The following is a 22,745-nucleotide window of genomic DNA, read 5'->3' as shown; positions in this document are numbered from 1 at the left end:
TACCCTCGTGGGTGATAAGTGGGATGGTTTCTTATTGTTAGTGTCTCCCAGGCTGACCAGTTAGAGGAAGGAGAGCTATCCACTAAATGGTCATAAACTGGTAATTCCCTATTATAAATTTATCCTAAGGGAGATATCCTATAAATTTATCCTAAGTTTCTTTGCATTAGAGGAGGTGGCACAGTGCCTGCAGAAACTGTGGCCTCACAATAACATGGTTAAGTCCAGGTTGTGGTCCCAAGATGGGGGGGAATGGGCATCAGAAGCAGCCAGAGAACAGATGGAATTTGAGCCCCTGAGATGCCACAGGAGAGTGAGGAGCAGTAGGAGGAGCCTGCCCAAGGCTGGCAGAGACTCCCCTCTGTGGTGTGGAAGCTGATGGGGAGCTGGTCAGGGCTGATGGAAATCGAGGGGATAAACTGCTTTGATGCAGTGATAGGGCTGGGAAGGAAAAGAAAGGCTTGGACTGAGTGCTCTCTCCCCAAGTCAGAGCACACCCGATGCTTTATTGGTCACTGTCCCACAGGGAGTGGGTTTGAAAAGGAGTAAAAGGAAAATCTCACAGCTCCTGCAGTCGGCCCAGTGTCTTGATAGCCCCAGGGAATTCCAGCAGCTCGTTGTAGTTCAGATCCCTGAAAGACAGAGAAGGGAAAAGCATTAATTAACATTTCTGTAGGGACTCGACCTGTGAAGCTGGGAACTTGGTCCTTAACATGGAGACAGGTTTTTCCTACCATGCTGATCCAGCCACTGCCTGGAAACACAATCTCACCCACTCCTGCAGCAGGAATATTGCAGCAGGAACATTCTCTGCTCAGAGCACTGCCAGGTGAGAGCCAGTCCAAGCCATGGCTGCTGCCAGGGGGCTCCTCCCTGCCAAGTGTCCTGTGGTCAGCACTGGGCAGATGCTCCCCATCTCCTGAGGGCCCTGGCCGTTTCTCCCAGGAGCTCAGCCCTGGGCCCTGGGATCTGAGTAATTTTTCTTGCCTCTCCAGGTCAAAATTGGGTTCCTTGAAGGACAAGAAACATGAGCAGTGTCAGTTGTGTGGGGCCCATGAAGGGCTTCTCTGTGGTGCAGAGGGGATCAGGGACCGTTACCCCTCTTGGGGACACTGGGTCTCCCTGCCACTGGGACATGCTGTTACTGGGAACAGTGGGAAGAGGAGTCTGTGGGAGGACTTAGATCTTCTTCTGATGGTTGAAGCTAACCCCACATTGGAATCTGTGAGCCAGAGCTGGAAGTGATGTGCAAGAAGTACTGACACTGTTGAGCATTAAGTCTAATTTGCTGTGTGGTAAAAAAAAAAAAAAAAAAAAAACTATGTTGGTTGTAATGACAAGTGTAGAATTTACCCACCCTGACTTGGCAACTAAAAGAGACATCTGAGTCTGAATGAAATCTCAAGAGTTGTGTTTGTTCTCCAAGGATGAGCTTAACCTCTGAAAAAGGATTTACTTGACTTCTGGGCACTGCTGGCAACTGGGAGGAGCAGCCTTCAAAGGCACCAATCCTGCTGTGGGCTGGAGGGTGCCCATGGAGACTGGCTGGGCCTTGGGTGTGCAGCACTTCTCTAACATGCCAAACTTTCTCCTTGGAAGGCAATTTCAGCTGTCACAGTAACATTTGACCCTGTCCTGGCCATCCCACTTTGCAATTCACTGAAGTCTGAAAGCCATGAGACTGCTTCCTACCTGCATGACACTCATCAAGTTTTAAGTGGTAGATACTTTAGAACATGATTACTGGCTCCTGGAGATTACTGTATAATTACACTTAATGAACCTCAAAGTAATTACCATGTAACCTGGATTGTGGTTTATGGAACAGAAATAACTGAGCATTTACACAGCAATGGGCTGCTGCCCAATTACCCTGTAATTCTCATCCTCTGGCCCAGGCATGGTCATATGTTATGATCTCTCTTGGCCCCCTTGTCTCTTACATCTTCTCTCACTACCACTGCCCCTCTTGGGAACGACTCCATGGCACCAGCTCAGCTTTGCCCTGAAGGTGTTAACATGGGAAATCAACCCAGAGAGTCTCTCCAAATAGGTCCTTCCAGGACTTCCAGTTTATATGATTTATGTCTTAGGGAATGCTTATCACAGGATTACAAGATAGGGCATAAACCCAAGAGAAAAATATGGAATGAGGCTGTTGTGGGTGGATTTTGTCAGGTTTAGCTCTGACAAGGTCCACACCAGACCTTGCTGCTGGATTCCCTGAGAAGCCCAGGTGCTGTGGCAGGTCCTGGTGTGGCAGGGTTTGTCCCCTGACACTGAGGGCAGTTCTCCCTCCTCCTGTTACACAGGGATCTGGATGCTGGGATCTGTGCTGGGATTTGAGCAGATGAGTCCTGCTCCTGTGGGAGCCAGGCAGGGCTCATGCTGCCTGGTACTTGGCAGTGCTGGCAATCAGCAGGGGAGCAGCACAGGGCTGGTGGTGAGACCCTGAGCTCTGCCTGCCCAGTGCCAGCCCTGCAGAGTGGTGCAGGGTCCCAGCACACCTGAAGCTGCTGTGCCTGTCCCAGGGCCCAGCAGTGGAACAGGAGTGGTGGCCCCTCCTCACATCTGTTAGGCAGGAGAGCTCTGCCTCTCCCTGAACCTGCTCTGACACTCTGTTCTCATCCTGCTCCAAGCAGATCAGTGGTTTTCCTCAGACTTCCCTGCTTGAGCCCAGATTGATCTGTTCAAGGATAAATAGCCCAACACATGACTGCTGGTAGCCTCACTCTTGGCTTGTAGCTCCCTGTCAGCTGCTTGGGTGCTCTTGGCCAGTGTTTGTAGATGGCACTGCCAGGTTCCATCAGGGCCTGGCTCAGGGTTCTCACTGCACAGGCTTGGTTACCAGGGGCAGGACTCAGTGACACATCCCTTCCCTGCTGCTCAGGAAGATATAGGAGTGGATTTCCCAAGTGAACGAGCAATGGGAAGTGCAGGCAGGACCCCACTGGGCATTTTCAAATCCTCAGTCAAATCTGATTAACCTCCAGATTCCTGCACTGGTTGAAATCAGAGGCATTAGCAGCCTAAGTCGACTGTCCATAATACCTTTAAAAATTTCACCCTGCAGTGACTCCCTGAAATTAGAGGGAGATTCCACAGGGAGCAGGAAGCTGCAGAGGTCATTCAAGGCTGGGTGTCTGCCTGTGCCACTTCCCTCCCCCCACAAACTGGGGCTGGGATGAGCCTGTGTGATGCCAAGGGATGGTCCCTGGAGAAGAGGCTCTGTGAGCCCCAGCCCCGGGTGACATTCAGCCCATCACTGCAGTGTCACTGCCACTGTGGATGCTTCCTGTGATGGCACAGGGCTGTTTCTGTGAGCTGCCAACAGATGGAAAATATTGCCCAGCAGAGAGGAGCCTTGGCTCACCTGTGATTCACTAACAGAACAAGGGATCTTAGATCTGCAACAGGTATTATTTACAGGAAATAATTCATTGTGCTGTAATATTTGCTCCTGTCTTTAAAAATGTGTTTCCTTTCCAGCCTGCACCTCTTCCAGGCAGGCTGGTCTTTCATCAGCAGACGAAGGTTCTGTTTGTACCTCCCCATGTGAGCAAGTATGTACAGGACCAGCTCTTCCTGAGCGAACACACAGCGCTCCCAGCCCTGGCAGCATCCTGGGGCCTCCCTCCCCTCTGCACTTGACACATACAAAGAGCTTTCATTGTGTTCAGCAGCTCCTGCTGGGTGAAAGCCCATCTTGGAATGCTGGCAGCCACTGGGCTTGTTGGAAAGTGGAAATGCAACCAGGTGTAGTCCTGCTGCTGCACCCCAGCTGCCAGGGACCCCGTTCTGTTCTGTTCTGTTCTGAGGAGACAATGTGCCTGTGCTTGCTCCTGCCCTGCTTCCTGGGTTTGGGGAGATGAGCCTCCCTCCTGGAAAGCCCAGCTGCTGTGGGGAGCAGGTCCCTGGGTGCTGCTCACAGGTGGCTGCTCTGGATCATGTGCTGCTCTCACCCTGACGTGTCCCCAGGGCAGCTCCCTGCCCAGCTCTGCCCAGTTCGTGGGGTTCAGCTGGATGGAGGGGGCTGGAAGAACCCAGCCCTCAGGATGGTCCTCAGGTGACATCTCTTCCCTGCAGTGGGGCCACTCTTCCCAAAGCCCAGACCCAAACCATGACATGAAAAAATTCCCCTGTCCCTGTAGCCCCACATTTCTCTTCACAGAGAAATGTAAGGCACATTTTCCCAAGAATATTTCTGGGATTCCCATTCTCTGAACCTCAGAGAAAGAATACACAATTCTTATCATTTGCTGTGCCTCTGTTTGTGCAAAAGTAAAATGCAATGTGGAGATTGTTTACCCACAGTGATGGTGTTTTGTTTTCTTGGCCTGTCAGGGCCAAGAGTGTGTGTGTGTGTTGGGACTGTTGGGTGACAGTCACGAGATTCTGGGCAGTGTGAGCAGTTGAGTGCAGGGTTGAGCACGTGGCAGATTCAGTTTCAGATGTATAGAATAACACAGTATAATAAAGTAATTAATTAGCCTTGTGATATCCGTGGAGTCAGATGTATCATTCTCTCTCCCTCACCAACGGTGGAGTCACTGTTGATTTGCAATATGTCCCTTCTTCTTTTACAGAACTTGGAGTTGGGCTCTGGTCCAAGCAATGGCCCAGAAACAGCATTTAACCTCCACCAGGGTGTTCCTGTCCATGGGGAAGTTTCTGTTCATTTGGTGAAATCCAGTCCTCAGGTCTTTCCACAGGTACTGTCAGGCTCTATCTGGGCCAGACATCTCCTCTCTGTCTGCTGTCAATGGGGAATTTGGCCCAGCCCATGTTCCTGCTGGTGGATCTCCAGAGCTTCTTCCCCAGCACAGGGTCAAGGCAAATTGGAAGGACTCACAGCTCGGTGGGTCAGGGATGATTTTGCTTTTTGATTCCAGTGGCAACAAAATTTCCTCTCCTGAGCATGTCAGAGAACTGCCCATCAGTCACAAACCCTCTCCAGGAGCTGGAAGATGTAGGAAATAGAGCTGCTGGAGCAAACCCCTTGAAGGGTTCCTTTCCTCTCCCTGCCTTCCCTGAGGTACTTGGGCAATGTTTTGCTTCCCTATCTCCACACTCTGCCACGTTCCCACTGTTGCCAGATTTGGGATGAAGCAGGGAAAGCTGCAAAAATCCACTTCGCTGTTCCCACTGCACTGCTGTGTCACGGGCTGGGGTGGCCCAGGAGCCTCTTGGCCCAAGGGAGCTGGACCTGGCAGTGCTGCCCCAGCCCTGGGGTCTGACCAGTCCCTCCCAGTGCAGCTCTGATCTCCACTGAAAATCCCGGCAGTGTCCAGAGTGTGGCTGTTCCCCCCAGCACTCCTGAATGCTCTCCTACCACTTTGTGTGTGATGTGTGGGGCTTCCCACACGAAAAAGCTCATTGGTTGTTGTTCATCCTTAATAACTCAGCACAGAAATTTCCTTTTACTTTTCACTCATTCCTGTCCCAGGGAATAGGAAAATTCCTCAGCACAGACACTGTCTCCCTGGAATAATTAAAGGACAGCCCTTCCCTCTCCAGCACTTCGATTTAATCAGTTTCTCATCCAAAACACCAGGAATCTTCTCCTGGATCAGCTCAAATATCCTTTTCCTGTCCCATGAGGACTTCCTGCTCTCCCAAAGAACCCAGGAACAAAATTAGAAATCAGGGAGAAAAAGCAACCCAGGGAAAGGATCCTCCAGCCCCGAATTAATCCCTGAATTCTGCTGTTTACTCAGGGAAAGAACACAAGGAATATTTTTTCTCTCCTCCTTTTTTTAAAAGGACAGGAGTGCTGTCCTTTTTGGCACAAAGGAAATCAAGGGCAGCATTACTTGGTGGAAGGATGGCAACAAACCATGGCCATGGCTATGCCAAGCAATAGGGAAGCCTCACAAACCAAAAATAAATTAAAAATAATTAGCATGACATAAGGGAGTTTTCCCCATTAGCAAGGGCTTTTGAAAGTGAAATCAGTCAGGCAAGGGGTTCAGAACTGATGTGCAAGAGCAATGGCAATGAATAATCCCTTTCCTCAGCTGGCCTCAAAGTTACCAGCTCTAGCATGGCAAGTGGGATGGCAGGAGGAACCTTGTCTGTTCTTCTCCTTGAGATGAAAGCCTCTGAAAGGTCACCCAGTCTGCCCAAGACACAGTGAACTGGCTGGCTTTCCATTGTTTTCATTGCTAGAGGGAGTCTATAGCTTCATATTTGGAAGATCTTAACCAACACTGTTGTTTATTTAGAAATAAAAGTAAGTTGACATCAAAGGCCCAGTTATTTTGGGCTTTAACTGCCAGGGTGATTTGAAGCTGACAGCAAGCAGCCTGGAACTATTAATATCTTCAGTCATGCCAAAAGGAGAGAAGGAGGGGAAAGAGTCTCAGGTCAATTTTCTGCCTGTTAGGGACTATTAGTGGTTCCACACAGGAAGCCAAAAAAAAAAAAAATTATATAGTACTATAAATTCTTTCAAAAGCCACAAAACACCACAAATTTGCAGCTAATAAACCTGAAGATGAAGTGAGATTAGAAGCTGTAGATGGGACATTTTCTGACTATTTCAGTCCCAGTGGGGTTGGAGATGTTACCATGGTGCCTGGAGGGGACTTTGTGCAGCCTCCTCTGAGGACCTGCATTTCCACCTCTCCTGTGCTGGCACCTCATCAAGCTGCCAATAAATGTAATTACTGCCTCTGCTAGTTGTGCTAGTTACTGTGGGCAAATCAAACACTGGAAATGATTTAATTGGTAGTCTGGAAGCCCAAGGGGGCCATGGTGACCATGTAGTTTGACCTCTTGCCCAGTACAGAGCAGACAGCTTTACCCAGACTCCATACATCCAGTCATGGCTTGTGGCTGAGCTGCCAGATCAGTTCAAATATCAAAAATAAGTGCACAATCTGCTGCTGTACTGTATGGGATCACAGATTCATTAAGGTTGGAAAAGCCAAGATCATCGAGCCCAAGCATTAACTCCACACTAGAACATGTCCCTAAGCACCCTTAGTGGTTTTTTGACTGCTTGCAACACCTCCTGTTGTGTAGCACCAGCCCAAAGCCCACTCTCCTGGCAGTGGCTATCATGGCAATGGTCCCCTGAATGGGCAATAGTTAGCATTGACTCTCTGATTGCAAAAGGCTGAATAATTGCTTTATTCTTCTCTATCACACCATATAATACTATACCATACCATTAACTTCTAACTCTTACAGACTGTCTGACACAGCTTTAACTTAATTGCTCAAATAATCTAAACACTATCTAGTGTCTAATTAAGAAACTACTCTCTGGTAAACAATTTCCTGTAACACATTCCACATGTGCACAACAGCAGGTGCAGCAAGTGGAGATAAGAACTGTTTCTTATTCTCTTCTCTGAGTTTTCTCACAGATTCTCACAACTTTGCAGGAAATTCTAGCAGAGCTGCGTCTCTGTTCAGAGGATATGTGATTGCCACAGGTGGCAGCAGTGTGTGTGTGGCCTTGTGTAGCCACATTTCTCCTCACAGAGAAAAGCAAAGCGATCTTCCCAAGAATATTTCTGAGATTCACATTCCCTGAACCTCAGAGAATGATCATAACAATTCTTATCTCATTTGCTATTCCTGTGTTTGTGCAAAAGCAAAAGGCAATATAAAAATTGTTTACCCAAAGTAATAGTGTTTTGTTTCCTTGGCCTATCAGGGCCAAGCGTGTGTGTGTGTGTGTGTGTTGGGACAGTCACAAAATTCTGTACAGTTGTATGCAGAGTTGAGTGCTTAGCAAATTCAGTTTAGATATAATGTAACATAGTGTAATATAATATAAAATAATATAGTATAATAAAGTAATTATTTAGCCTTCTAATAAAATAAAGGCAAATGCATAATTTTCTCCCCCTCTTTGAGAGTAAAAATATCTGCTATACCCTTGCCCAGCTCAGCCTGGGGGATGAGATGCTGCCAGTGCTATAAGAAGTGAGAGGAGACAAGGGGGATGTGGAAGGACCCAGAGCACTTGTCTGGCTTCAGGCAATGTGCCCATCCCCTAAGGAAGAGGGGGATGTTCACATGCACCACAGAGAGGCAGGACCCACCATGGGATTCATCGGCTAGGGTCAGTGTTTTCATTGGGACATTAATCATGCCCCAGAGACCCCTTTCTTTTTTGCCAGTTATAAGGAGAAGCCAGGCTATGATGGAACTTGAGGAGTGCATGTGTGTCCCAAAGGTGCAGAGATGGGCTGCCCACTGTGGGAAGGTTGTCAGGTACTTAGGGTGCATGATTCCTGCCAGGAGCAAGCAGCAGTCTCTGAATGAGGATTCATTGTGCTGGCCTGGAAACGTCTCAGCCTCTCACTGATAGGGTGCTGCAGCACTTTACAGGGTTTCTGTGGCACTGATGGTCCATTGCTGACTGTCTGTGGGCTTTGCCCTGCATCCCTGCAGCCACCAGTCCCTCCCAGTGCAGCTCTGACCCCCACTGGACATCCCAGCAGTGTCCAGTGTGTGGCTGCTCCAGCCAGAACTCTGCTTTCTGACTGACAGAGCTGATGGATAAATGTTTGATGTATTAAACCCTCTGCCATGCACATTCAGACACAAAGGGACCTCATGTCTGGGTGCTGGGACACACAGAAACACCCATGAGCTGGCTCAGGAAGCAGGCAGGGAGGAGGGGGCTCTCTGCCAGGCTGGAGAGGAAGGCAAAGCTCAGGGAAGCCTGCTCTACAGAAGAGCATTCCCCAGTTCCAGGAAAGAAGCTGGGGATTTCTACCTGCTACCCAAGGTGCACAAATGGCTGGGGATCAGCCCCTGGAGCTCTGCTGCTGGCAGGAGAGAGTGTGGGATGGAAGCAGAGCTCCTGTGCATCAGCACATCCATGGTGAAAACGTGCCCCCAGCTGCCTCTGCTGCCCTTCTGCTGCCTGCAAGGGCTGCTCCTGCTCTGCACAGGCATCACTTCACATCACACACCTCGGGAGGAAGAGGCACGGACAGGTGCTCCAGGAAAGGCTCTGGCAACAGGGCAAAAGGAAGCCCAAAGAGCCAGAGGAGCTGAGGACCTGTGATGGGTCACAGCATATGTGCAGACTCTGAGGCTGGGGCTTGGAGAGCCCCAGTGCTGCTGGTCATTGCAAGATCAGTGGCTCCAAGGCTGTAAGAACAGTGGCAGGGGGAGCCAGGCTGGAGAGCTGGCCAGGTGCAAGAGGGGGTGTGAGGGTCTGGTGGGCAAAGGGGGAACAGGGAGGGTCCTGTGATGAAGATGAGCCTTAGAGCAGAGCCATGGAAAAGTGCAGCACCTCCAGAACCACCTTTTCACCTGAACTGCCTTCACTTTCTCTCTTTTTTTCTTTATAAACCTGCTAAATATTGTGTTGGACAGGGCTTGTGTTCTGCCAAAGCTCAGCCTGGTTACAAGGCCCCGATGGGTTCAGAGCTGAGCTGCACCAGGGAGGGCACGTTCCTGGTAGTCCAGGCTCCTGCCTCAGGGGGAGAAGCTGCAGCACACTGGGAGGAGGGCCCAAGGAGATACCCAGTCAGTGCCAGATGTCTTTGCCAGTTCAGTTTTACAGGTGATTTTCTCTGTTTGGAAAAGTCACTTTCCACTTACACAATGATCAGAGCAGTCAGTGAACTTTATAGCTCTGGTTTTGGGCTGGGCACAGGGACCCGTGCAGCCAGGGCCCTGAGCTGTGGCCCTCTTTCCAAAAAGCCACATCCCCTTCCTTTCCCCATCCCCTCAGTCTGGGTACCTGAGCGGCTTAGCTTACAAGATGTGGCTGGGGGTGTGCATTCTATCCCCATCTGTCAGAGCTGGGGCAGTTCTCTGCTGCTCACTGGGCAATTTTCTTTATCTCTCCCACAGCCAAGCCTCCCTCCAGGAGATCTCTGCTGTCCATGGCCACTGAGTGTCCCTGCAGGGCTGATCAAACTCCACCATCCCATGGGGAGATGCCCCGCCCAGGGCAGGAGCCAAGCATTCCTACCTGGATCCAATCTGCCCTGGGAACAGCACAGCAGCCTTTGCCCACTGCATTCCCAGAGGAGCAGCTTTCTCCTGCCCTGCATTCCCAGAGGGAGAGCAGGCCCATCTCCAGCAGCCCTGGAGCTCCAGAGGAAAGCTCCCCCCTTGTGCAGGATCCCTGCTCCAGCAGAACCACAGCTGGCACTGCAGGAGGGCTGAGCCCCCTGGGATGGGACTGTGCCACCACCCTGAGCCCCCCTGGGATGGGACTGTGCCACCACCCTGAGCCCCCCTGGGATGGGACTGTGCCACCACCCTGAGCCCCCTGGGATGGGACTGTGCCACCACCCTGAGCCCCCCTGGGATGGGACTGTGCCACCACCCTGAGCCCCCCTGGGATGGGACTGTGCCACCACCCTGACACACAGGGGGTCAGCACCTGCTCTGACTCTGGCAGCGTTGTTTTGCATTTCTGAATTTTTTTCCCCCCTAATAAAGAACTGTTATTCCTACTCCCATATTTTTGCCTGAGAGCCCCTTAATTCGAAAGATTATAATAATTCAGAGGGAGGGGGTTTACATTCTCCATTTCAAGGAAGGCTCCTGCCCTCCTTAGCAGACACCTGTCTGCTCAAACCAAGACACTGAGCCCCTCCTTAAGTCCCTCCCATCCTCTGGCAGAGCAGCTTGGGATCACACAAGCAAGCTCTGGAGAGCTGTCTGGGGACCCATGCTGACACTGGAGCATCAGGATGCTGAGGAAGTACCAGAGCAGCTCAGTGCAGCAAACAGGGTGTCCTTGAGGGGTCAAATCCATCAGCTGCTTTGGGAATTGTACAGATTTGGGATTAACATCAAGAGACTGCACAAAAGGCTTCAAATTAAACATGCTGATGGAGAGAAATCCACTTGAGGAGCAAGGTACCATTTGGCAGACAGCTTTCTGGGAGAACAGCAAAGCCTGCCTGGCCCTTAAAGTGTTAAGCAACTCTTCTTTGAGCTGTGCTGGAGATATTTCCCATTTCCTTCTTCCTGCCTTCATTGCCCAAGGTGTACTTTATATTAATTTTCTTACTATTTTTTTCCTCTCCCATAGAAAATCCAGCTCTCCAGAGGAGTTGGTAGGTTCCAGCTCTGCTCTGCATTTACAGACTCGACTAATTACCCAGATAATGGGATGGGTGCTGTGGTAAGGGCATTTCCTGTGGGGCAAGGTTAGGCAGATAAAGTGCCTGGAGCCAGAGGGTTTTGGATTCAGCCCTTCTGGGAGATGTTTCTAATTTATTAGTGCTATTTTTAAAAAATAAATTAAAAGGTTTTTAAATGAATGGAGATTTGCTCTTTCCAAGTGATTTATCTCCTTTGTGATGGGCGGAGGAGCTGGCAGGGATGCAGAGGGGGAGGGAGAATCCAGGCAGAGAGGAAACAGCGGGGTCATCTCAGGTGGAGGGGATGGGCAGGGCTGTGTGGCCTCCCTGAGCACATCCGTGGCAGAGACAGGCTGGAGATTTCCCAGAGGAGCAGCACTTCTGGGGCAGATTGTTCCTATTTTGGCTGCAGCCTGGAGACCTCCAGCCCTTTGAGCTGGTCCTGGGGAGCAGCCATTCATCCCCAGCCCTGCCTGTGCCCCAGGAGTCACCTTGGCCCTGCTGGGGGCTGGCTGGGAAGGCAGGACACTGCTAGGGCAGGGTTCTGCTCTCTGCCAACACCAGGGGCTGTCTGTGTGAGTGTGCCAAGGCAGGGGAGCCCTGGCCCTGTCCTTGCTCCCTGGGACCCGGCCGTGTCCATGACAGGGCCCACTGGCAGGGCCACAGCTCTTACTGTGCATTTTCCCTTTGCCTCAACAGCTCCAGACTGAGCTCTGAGCAGCTGTTGGGGAATGTTGTTGGGGAAGAGGAAACAGGAAAGCCTTATAAATATGATTGCCTGGCAAAAGATTTTGAGAATACGGATACTATAAGTGAGATTGAAATGAAAGCAAGCTTTGAGATCCCTCAGTTACTGAACACCTGGAAAACAATGGTGTGGCTGGCTGAAGATAATCCCCTTTGGATGGAACAACACCCTCTGCTTGCAGGCAGCTCCAAGGGGCAGAGCAGACCCTGCTGGCCTGGCAGAAGGGCCTAAAGAGGAGTTTTTAGGGTTTAAAATGGAACACAGTGTGGTAATGGAATGATTCTTATAGGCTGTAGGATTTGTATCTTGGACTAGATTGGTTAGTGAGAATGAGAATATTCAGCACAGAAGAAGATTTATGGTATTGTAATAAGAACTTCGTCCTCATTCTTTGCTCTTGTCCTCTCGTCCTCTCTCTCTCTTGCTCTCTGTCTCTTTGGGGCTCCTCTCTGGGGCTGCTCCGAGCTGTGGCTGGCAGCTCCCAGCAGGGCCCTGCCCCCAGGCCCTTTGCAATAACCCACAAGTTCCAAGCCCTGGCTTCAGAGATCTCCGGTCTCTGTCTGTCCCCACTGTCCTACCCCCTGGCACTCCTACAGAATGTGAGGTGGATTTTGTGGTGGGGACCCTGCCCTTGCCTTGCCAGGGTGCTGCTTGGCACTGCCAGCCCAGCTGAGCCACACCTGAGAGCACAGACCTGCCAGAGCCACTGCTGGGTCCCACCTACCTTGTACCAGAGCCCCCAGGGACTCTCATCCTCATCAGGCTTCCTGCTGTGTGTGTGTGTGACAGTCAGCCCACAGGGCCACCACCCCTCTGCCTGCTTGGACAATAGAGTCTGATGGGAGAAAAAATAGCTTCCTCCTTTTCTTCAAAGGAGAGATCCCATCCAAGGCCATCCCATGGATCCTCCCAAATCCTCCACCAAAGCAGTTGTGGAAGTGACTCATTGAAAATGCCACTGGGATGGGATCTCCAATGAGTCACTTCCACAACTGCTTTGGTGGAGGATTTGGGAAGATCCCTGAGGAGCCTCTGTCCCCTTCCAGCTGCACTCTGCACTTGCTGTCTGGGGTCTGCTCTGCTCTGCCATGGGGACACCGAGGGCTGAGGGCTGCCTGACAGCAGGGAAGGGGGCAGTGCTGAATGATGGTCTGTGTGTGCTGCTGTTTGGAGGTGGAATTTGGGGCCAGCTCTGAGGTTCAGCTGCCATGGCTGTCTCTGAGGTGCACACACACACACTCAAACACCTGTGGCTGAACAGGTTCAGGTCAGCTTCCCCTCCCATGCCTCTGCACAGAGCAGTGACCTGGAGCTGGGCCATGCAGGGGGGCTTCACTCATTCCCCTTCAGCTGTGATCCATGAAATATTCATATTCTGGGGACACAGAGGGATAAACTCAGTGTTATCAGGATCTGCCTAATGAGGCCAAAGTTGAGCACTGCGAGGTGAGGGCATCCTGAGAGGGTGAGGCAATTGTTCATCAGCCTTTGGACTGTTCTCAGACTGGTAGCAAAGCTCAGGGACCTAAGGACACTGCTTAGCTTTCCAGGTGAAAGTGGTAAGGAGGAAACCTGAGCATGAGACCAGCCTCCCTGTGGAAATTGGTGTCACAGGGATCCATCCCCTCATGAGAAATCCTTTCCTCCCAGAGCAGAGGGGAAGCTGGCTCCTGTGTTAGCACCATGCAGGCCTTTGGCTGGCAGTTTGCCCTTGCTGTTCCTCTGAAACCACAGCCATGCTCTCCCTAGCTCTGCCCCAGCCCTGAGCACAAGGTCTGGTGTTCCCAAGGATCAGTCTCTGCCATTGCAGGGATACTCCTGGCTGCAGCTGAACTGCTCCTTCCAACAGCTTTCCCATAACATTTCTACTCACCAGGCTTATGACACAAAACAAACCTCATCACAGAATCATGCATGGTTTGGGTTGGAAGGGGCCTTAAAGATCACCTCATTTCAAGGCCCTGCCATGGGCAGGGACATCTCTCCCTAGAAGATGTCTAAACCCCTTGCCCTTCTTGCTGCTTTGTTAAAGACTGAGAAATGAAGTCTAAGATAATCAGGAAATGTAGAAGTCAAGATCTTTCCATCCAAATGGCAGAAAAAGTGATGCTGACAGATGTTTTACAGCAGGAGTTAAACATCCCAAAGGAGGATACACCACGGGGCAGGACAGATGGGGAGATCAGGAACAGGGAAGCAATGCAAAGAGCATTGCTGCAGTCTCAGCTCTTGGCATGACTTGCACCTGCTTATTGCAAGAGATGGTGCTTCTCTTGACTCTTTTTCGTTTCACCTCCTCATCCCTCACCCTCTCAGGATACCCTCACCCTCTGTGCCTGGCCATGGTCCAGACATTCCCCCTGGCCACAGGCCAAGCCCATGCCAGGGGGTGATGGATGTCCTTCCCTTGGTGTTTTTGGTCTCCATGCCCAGCAGGGCAGTGCTGCCCCCTCCCTCCAGTTCCTGTGGGCATCCCCTGACCTTACACCTTGTGTGGAGGATTGAGGCTGTTCCCCAAAGGGGCTACAGTAAGAATGTGTCACATCAGGATATTTACACTCTCTTTTACTCCACGTCTTTGGGAAAGGGCTAAAAAAATGCCAGGCTGCTCCCACTCTGACCATCTAATCCCTGGTTCCATGGCTCACCTTGGGGCTTCTTCTCACAGCCCTGCAGGGTGGTTCTGTGCCATCTCTCAGGCTGGTGGGGGCTGGAAAGGGAATCTCACTGGTTTACAGGGCTGTTTCAAAACCCCTTTGGAACCTGGCCCAGGTGAATCTGAGCTGCTTCCAGCCTACCTGCCAGCTCTCCTTCCCAGGAAGAGAAGGCTGGGGGGGCAGCTGGGGAGCAGCCAGGTCTTGCCCTGACAGATAGAATTTTCTTGGAGCTGCTTTCTCCAGTTTCATGCTGGTATTTGACTCGTTGAGGCCTGGTGGGTGCTACACATCTGCCTGTCCCCCGTCAGTGAGGAGAGCACAGAGCTGCTCTTGCTGTGCACTTGGCAGAGCTGACTTGTGCACAGGAGCTGCAGGTCAGTGCAAGGGAAATGTGAAGTAATTCATCTGCTTCACCTCTTTCTAGATTTGCTGCCCTCCTGAAATATCAGGGCCAAACCCTCTCCAAGAACAAAGATGCCCCACTGGGATCTGTTTTTGCAGAAATACTGGGACTTGGAGCAGGTGAGCAGTGTGGTTGCATTTATGCAGCTCACACATTGCTGAGACCTGCACGGGGCAGTGCCTGCTGCTTCTCTCAGGGTTTTGGCATTTAATAAAAATAGAAGTTTTCCTGTCTAGCTGAATATGAGAAGAAATATTTCCCTTAGGGAGACAGAGGTTTTTGCACCTAAAATTTCCCAGGCTCTTCTGAAAAACCTGAAACAATGTTTTCCATTCAAATATTACAGTTCTTCAACTATTGTGCCTGGTTTATAATCATCATCTGGCCACAAATACTCATTTTAGGAACCCTGGAGAAATTTCTGTCTTCACCAACCCTTACCATCCTGCTGCCTTCCAGGAGGTAACACCCACGGGGTAACTGAGAGCATGGTTTGGCCTCCACAAGCCAAGAAAATGTGCTAAGTGCTGTCAACAGAATGTAATCATAACTTGAGTTAAAGGATAAATGTGGAGACTGTAATCGTCTCCACATGCACAGGAGCTGAGAGGTGGAAGGTAGATGCAGGTCTAGCAGCTTGGCTGGGACAGTGCAACCAAAAGTTTGGCAGTTTTTAGCCCCAGAGCTTGCCCAGCTCTGGTCAGCAGACAGGTGGTGCTAAGGATTGACGTGGGGGTGGCTCCACTTGAGGAACACCTGTTCCTCGGGGATCACTGAGCTGGAATTCCTGCTGCCCCAAAGGAGAGAACTGGATGCTCAGGCCAAGAGGAGCAGAAGGCCTCTCCCTGCTCTGGAGGACCCTGCTTCAGGGCAATCAGACATGGAGGAGAGTGTGGAGAGTCTGGAGCTGCCTGCCCCAGCAGCGTCCCTGCTGCAGGCAGCTCTGCAGGGTGGGGCTGTGGGACCCTCACACCCTCCATCCTGCAGGGCCTGGGCATAGCAGAGCCCTGCTCCAACAGGACCACCCTGGGAGGCTGGATCCTCCCAGGGCTCCTGATCAGCAGAGCAGAGACGGGGCGTGCAGAGCTGCAGAGTCCCCACACTGCTGCACAGCTCTGGCCCTGAGGGCACTGGGAACAGGAGCAGGGGACACGGAGCTCCCCAGGTGGCACCTCAGATGGGCAGCAAAAAGCAAAGAAAGTGTGAGAGTGGGAGCACAGTGGAAGAGAGGGAAAATGAGCATTCAGCAGAAATGGCTGTGGAAACAGAATTATCTCCCAAGGCTAGGAAACCCTTTAGTCTTTCCCACAGCAAACAAGGGGCCATCTTTTCCTCTGCAGCTCCATCCTGCTTGGGATGGGCAGCAGCATCTCTAACCACGCTGGCTGCAGAGAAGGGTTGCCCAGATGCAGGCTGGGATGTTGCAGCATGTCTGTCTGCTACAGATGTAGCCCAAACAAGGTTTTCTTCCATCAGTGAGTTCTCTGCTTCCTCCTGCAGCTCCTGCCTTTGTGCTGCCTGGGTGCCACAGCTCTGCCCTCACATATTTGCCTGTGACCACCAGAAATGACTGGGGAGAAAGCCAAGCTGGGACCCGTGGGTCACCAGAGGAGACTATCCATCAGCCTGGCACAGCTCAGCCTCTCCCCAGCTGAGCCCTTCTGGGTGGTCCCAGGATCTGCCAGTCTGCAAGGCAGAGACAATGTGTGTCATGGTCCTGCCCTGAGGAGTGTGTCTGGGGACCAAGGGTTTGCCTGCTGCTGCCACTCTTGCCCGATGGCTGCTGTTGGCACCACGCTGGGCACAGAGGGGCCCTGTCTCCTTGAGTGGCACTTGAATGCTGGGAAGCAGCATCTCCTCCTGCCATGACCTGGACCCCCTGGTTCTCCTGGCAGGAAGTGAGGGCCTGACTCCGACCCCGAGCCTGCATGAAGGGACATATTTCTGCACAATTGAAGGCATCAAGCACCTCTTCCAGTCTTTCAGAGCCTCAATTCATTTGTTTGCTTGTTTATGTTTCCTCCTGGGCCCATGCACAGCACATGAGGCCCAAGCCACTCATGCAGCTGTCACAGCTCAGGGAATGTGTGGCCAGGCTGTGGGATGAAACTGTCCCTGAGTTCAGGGTGAGCCCCCTGCTGCTAATCACAGATGGTTTGGCTTGGAAGGGACCTCAAAGCCCATCTCATCCCACCCCTGCCATGGCAGGGACACCTTCCACTGTCCCAGGCTGCTGCAAGCCCCGTCCAGCCTGGCCTTGGACATTTCCAGGGATGGGGCAGCCACAGCTTCTCTGGGCACCTGTGCCAGGGCCTCCCCACCCTCACAGCAAAGAATTCCTTCCCACTATCTGATGTGAATCTACCTTCCTGAAGGTGTGTCCTGGAGGTGTGGTCATTCCTGATTCCCATCCTCCCTGCAGTCTTCTGATGGATTGTTTCTCAGCCACGCCAAGCACATGGTGCACAATGAAATCAGCTGGCTAGGGGTGATGCCAGCAGACATGACATCTCCTCAGAGGTCCCCCACAGACCCCTGAGGACTTTACAGGCCCCAGACTTGAGCCAGCCTCTCGCTTTTGGTTTTTTGGTTTTGGGAGGCTTTAGGACCATGGCCATGTGCTGAGGAAAGGAGACACAATCCCTGAGTAGGGAATGCATCCCAGCTCTTGGCAATGCACCTGGACTGGAATGGTGTCCAGGGCCTCAGGATCCCTTGCCATCCACCCTGCCCACATGCACAGATCCCCCTGCAGCAGCAGCACGGGCACAGGAGGAAAGCCCAGGCTCTCACTGCCCCGTTGGCATCGTGCCCTGGGCATCCCCTGGTGCCTGGAGCCAGCCCTGCTGCTGCCCTCAGTGCCTGGGGGACAGGGACATGTGTGGGGCTGACCCCCTTTCTGGCACGTGGGAAATGGATTTGTAGAGACTTCTTAAAGCTTGACAGAAGGCTCACACAGTGTGTATCTGTATGTAAACTTTGAGATAAGAAATGCTGACTTAGAAATGTTATGGAATAGGACATTATTGAGAGAGAAATGGAACTAGAAATAAGTTTCAAAGGATGGTTTTGTAAATAAGACTAGATACTTTGGAGAAATAGAGCTATGAAAGATGGATTGTAGTAGGACCCACAAGGGGTAATTTTAGATGATTTGCTTTAAGGCATTTACAGCATGGCATGGCAAAAAGCTGATAGGCCAAGAAAAGCTTGTAATGCATTGTAATTAGGAAATGGTTAGCTTCTGATTGTGATGGTGTGAATTATAACACCTGTATTGTCTCACCCTTCTCATGAGACTGAAAATAAAATAAAAGCTTTTAAAACACCTCTCAGTTACCCCATCTGTGGGCCAGAAAAGGGGTTAATCTGACAATGCATGCTGTGCTGGGGGACGAGCACACCCCAGCTGTGTGATGATTTTAGGGCAGAGGATGAAACAGGCACTCACAGGGTTTCCAGGCTGTGCAGCCCATCAAAGCCGTTGGCTCCCAGGCTTTGGATCCGGTTGTTGTGCAGGTGCCTGTGGACAAAACAGAGATGGTCACTGGGGCTGCAGGCTGACCTTTTCCTCTGGTCCAGAACATCCTGTAGGCTGAGCACAGCCTGGGCTGGGATGCCAAGGGCCCTTATGGGGCTCCCTCTCTTACCCCATGAGACACATGTTGGGTGCAGCAGTGCTTGCAGAGAGCTACAGAGCTCCCATTCCTCTCAGGATTGCCAGGCTAATATAGGAGTTTCCCTGAGATCTCCACCTTCACAGCTGCCAGGTGGCTGTGGATGAACATGCTTAAGCAAGAAGTTTCAAGAAACACCCTAGAGCTCACCTTAGCCTGGGCTCAGCCCATCTGTGGCCTCAACAGCTGCTCATGGGCACTGGGTGCTATCTGAGGACACAACTGTATTTGGACTCCTTGGAGTCTTAGTACCAGCAGAAAGACTTTGAGTGCAAAATCATCCTGTTAGTCACAGTTTATTATCTTTACATGTGAAAAGAAAAAAAAAAAAAAAGAAAAAAAGAAAACACTGCCAGTTCCTGGACTAGCTCCAGTTTGATTGCAATGAGAGTTGTCTTCAGTTCAGTGCTTCGGAGTGCCTGGCTTGAAGTGCTGGGGCTATGCCACAGGCTGGTGCAGATTCTCTGCACCAAAGGAACAGTTTTTTCCTGTTCCCCTTCATCCTGCTGCTACATGCCACAAGCATCTAGTGCTTACAGGCTTGGGAGCTCCCAGCCTTAACGTTGGCACTGGGAAGCCATATGCTGGAGGCCCCTGCAAAGCCACCTGGGGTAATTTTGCCTTGGAAGCTCTGTAGGTGATGAGTTTCTGGAGTTCTGGGTTCTGTGTTTCCCTCACTCCTTTGTCTCAGCCTTTTGGCAAACCCAAGGCCCTAATCCCTGGATTCTTCATCTTGGGTTATCAGAGACTCTTGTGTATGTGTGCACATCTCAGTGCTTCTTCCATATCACTTCCTTTGCAGCTATGAACTTGTGGCTAATTGTGCATCTCCCTCTGAAATCCCACTCAAAGGCACCTCTGAGTCCATGGACAGAGTTCTTGTGAGCAGTCTGAGAAAAGTCTGCTGAAAATCAGGAGAAGACAACGCACTGCTGCCCAGTCTGCACTTCTGTCAGCCTGCACTTAACCCCCTTGGTGATGCTCTGTGTGCTAACTGCCCAGCAAGGTCTCTTGGGAGGGTTTCCCCATCAGTTCAGATTCTCTTTTAACACCAAGTCCATGTGGTGAATTGCTGCCATGCCACTCTCCTTGGGGATCCTTTTGTCCCATGCCCATGATGGCACTAACAAGGGATGCACCAGCCTTTGTCCAATGCTGCTGCCTCATTCCAAGAGCCTGGGGGAGGCTCCATCCTGGCAGGTGGATCAATGATTTTTTCATTATTTGCTTCTTGATCTAAATGTGTCTCAGCTTGAAAAATCTCTCACTCCACCTGGATTTGAGCGTGAGCTGTTTGGCTGAGCACAGGCAGCTCCCACTGCCAAATGTTGTAGGATAAAACAGGAGGAAGCTGGGAGTGGAGGAGCAGCCAGGCTCTAGGGCAGTTTGGTTGGGGCCTGCAAAACAGAAACCATCCTGAGACGGATGTTTGTCATTGGGATGAGAACATACAAACATTTCATAGGCAGGGGAAGGGAAAGATATGTGATAAAATATGTTTGCTCCTTTAACAAACGGGAAAAAAGAAAAGGATGTTGCCTGCAGGAAAACTTGGATTGTGTCTTTAAGAGGAGAAAAGAAGTCTGAGATCAAAATGAGAATCTTATGGGAGAAATTTCTCTTTGTCACAAGAAAAGAAATTTGTGCCCAGATGGTTTCCTCCATCAAATGTTAGCACTTCTGGTGATGCTGTCTTTTCTTCAGTTGGTGCTGCAAACCCCTTTGAGTTCCTTTGCCACTGGATACTGCCTTTGGCAAAGAGAGGTTGGGGTCTGGAGTTGCTGTGGGATCACATGAAGAGGTACCACAAGAACCCCATGCTCCAAACCCCTGTCTGCTGTGAGGGGACAGTGTGGGGACAAGGGAAGGCTGAATGCCAGGGAAGGTGTGAGCTCCCTGGAGCTTTGTCAGGACGGTGTGACTGGACACCTTGTCTGACCTTAGACAGGCTGCCCAGCTGACTGCTATCACTGCAGTCAGGCAAGGAGACAGCAGAGAAAAGCAATCACCTGCTGTGTTTATATTTGGCTCTAGAGTGCTTTGTTTGGAGGCAGAGTAATGAAAATCATCCGAAGGAAGTTCTTTGTTGGTGAGAAAATTATGAACGACCAAAACAGGGAGTTATAAAAAGATTTGCTGTCCAAGTTGAACTCTAGAGTTACCCAATCACATGGCAATAATAGAAACAAGAGAGCTGGCAAGGTAAACACTTGAAAAGACGGTCCTATCTTCCATCCTGCCTCTTTTTTTCTCCCCTGGTAAACAAATTTTAACAAGTGGAATTGCAACATTTCCAGTGCTTGTCAATTTGAGCTCAGCCCACACAACGTTATATTCTGCCCTGTAAATTACAGCTCAGGTGGTTTGATAGCAGCTCAAGGTGCTTGATTCTGGGCTATAAACAACTCCTGTGATGCAAAAACATGGGAAGTCTTTAAGTTTTTGCTGTAACCCACCAGTCACCTGGGTAAGGGCAATGGGCTTTAGGAGCTGGGTCTCTTCCTTTGCAGGTCAGTGCCATGGAGTGAGGGTGGGTTTGGGCAATTACCCATGGAAGGCTATGCCCGGGATGAGGACAGTCACTGCTGTTTTGTGGGCTGGCTGTTCTCAGCCATGCACCTCCATGAGAAACAGGAACAGCCATGGTCACACTGAGCCCTGGCAGGGTGGGAGCTCCTGGAAGCTCCTGCAGCAGCTCAAGGGCTCCCACTTGCCATGGGACAAGCGAGCTCTTCTGCTGCCAGGTGAGCCCTTGCTGAAACCAGCATCAATGACAGTGGCTGCAGAATCCCACCCAAGCTGGGGTCAGAGGCTGCAGCCTGGCTGGTGCCTCAGGTGGTGAGAATTCAGAAACAAAGGAGAAAAAAATCAAATCCCACAAGATTAATTCTGCCCCATAATAAGAAACATGCAACAGATTCTAGAAAGAAGATTTTTCTCTCCTTGCCAACAATTTCTTATCAGAAATTGCGAATAAATGTGATTTCCCCCATCATTCACCCTCAGTCAAATTTGTTCAGTTTTCATCTGATTTCCTTTTCCATTTAGTTTTTCAGTGAATTCAAAGGTCCTGGAGAACAGTCTGAGAGCCAGCCCAACACAGGCTTCAACTCTAACAATGCCACCTCCAAGGGGATTGCACATTTGTCTTACACAGAAGGGAAGCAAGCTGAGCTAGTGCCTAAATACTGCTTTAATGAAGGTGCTATGGGCACCTATATGGGCAAGGAAAAGGAAATTGTATTAGCATTGAACACTGGTGAAAGCACATCTGGCAGGACAAACGTGGTGCTGATACCCACACTGGTAACTGGATGTCAATGAACTGAAATGGTTGCAGAGAAGAGCAACAAAAATGATCCAAAGGATGAAAAAAAAATAGGATGAAGACTTAGAGAACTCAATCTGTTTAGCTTATTAAATAAGATCAAGGGGATGAGAGCAGTGTAATGTATAGGATTCTTCCTGGTTAGAAACTGGGTACTAAAATGGTTCTGTGATTTAGCAGAAAAAAGAATAAAAAGAACAAATGTCTGAAGTCAAAGCCAAAGAAAACTCAAATGGGAAATATGAGTGGGTTTTTTTTTTTTAACACTAAGGATGATTAACCACTGGAACAGACTACAAAGAGAAGTGGTGGATTTGCCATTGCTTTCATTTTTAATGACTTTATTTTTTTTCTTCTCAAAAAGGACAAATGCAAACATTTTCCATCAATTATTTGCATTAGATGATTTGAACAAAGCTCAAATCTGACATCATACAAATTCTCCCCTGACGAGCGACTGCCATGATGATCTTCCATCTTTATTGTGGCAAAATTGTCCTTTTCCTCAACTTGGCCATGGATAAGTAGAGAAATCTAAATTATAAATGGTGCAAATTCCATGGATTGTTTCCGTTACTGGAGGACCAGCATGAGGCTTGTCTGGTGAAGAATAAAGCTCGATCAGAAATGACATTCTCAGGGTGCACTGGAGCATGATTTCCTTCTTCCTCAAGTGCTGGGGAAGGAAATCCACTTTTGCCAAGGCAGCAAGCTTGGTCCTCTGAGAGAAAAGGCACTTTTGCCAATAAAAAGGCTCATGAATGGGACCCAGATGTCCCAGGCAATATTGTTCTTAGTGATAATGAATTGCACATGCCTGGCACTCCCTGCCAACACCAAAGTTCCCAACAACTTCT

The 22,745-nt window shown here is 50.4% G+C and overlaps 1 protein-coding gene across 1 annotated transcript in view; it reads right to left on the bottom strand.

Moving 5' to 3' along the window:
- Positions 1-22,745, bottom strand: part of LGR6 (leucine rich repeat containing G protein-coupled receptor 6) — a 163,918-nt gene that overhangs the window by 27,953 nt on the left and 113,220 nt on the right. The window contains exons 6-7 of the mRNA XM_059867721.1: positions 18,335-18,406; positions 564-632 (exon numbers count right to left, since the gene is read on the bottom strand). Of these exons, the coding sequence (XP_059723704.1) occupies positions 564-632; positions 18,335-18,406 (141 nt within the window). The remainder of the gene's footprint in view (positions 1-563; positions 633-18,334; positions 18,407-22,745) is intronic.

Source organism: Haemorhous mexicanus, chromosome 25 (genome assembly GCF_027477595.1).
Source record: "Haemorhous mexicanus isolate bHaeMex1 chromosome 25, bHaeMex1.pri, whole genome shotgun sequence".
Taxonomy (NCBI): domain Eukaryota; kingdom Metazoa; phylum Chordata; class Aves; order Passeriformes; family Fringillidae; genus Haemorhous; species Haemorhous mexicanus.
Note: the sequence above shows the minus strand (reverse complement) of the source record. Positions and strands in the feature narration are given on the sequence as shown.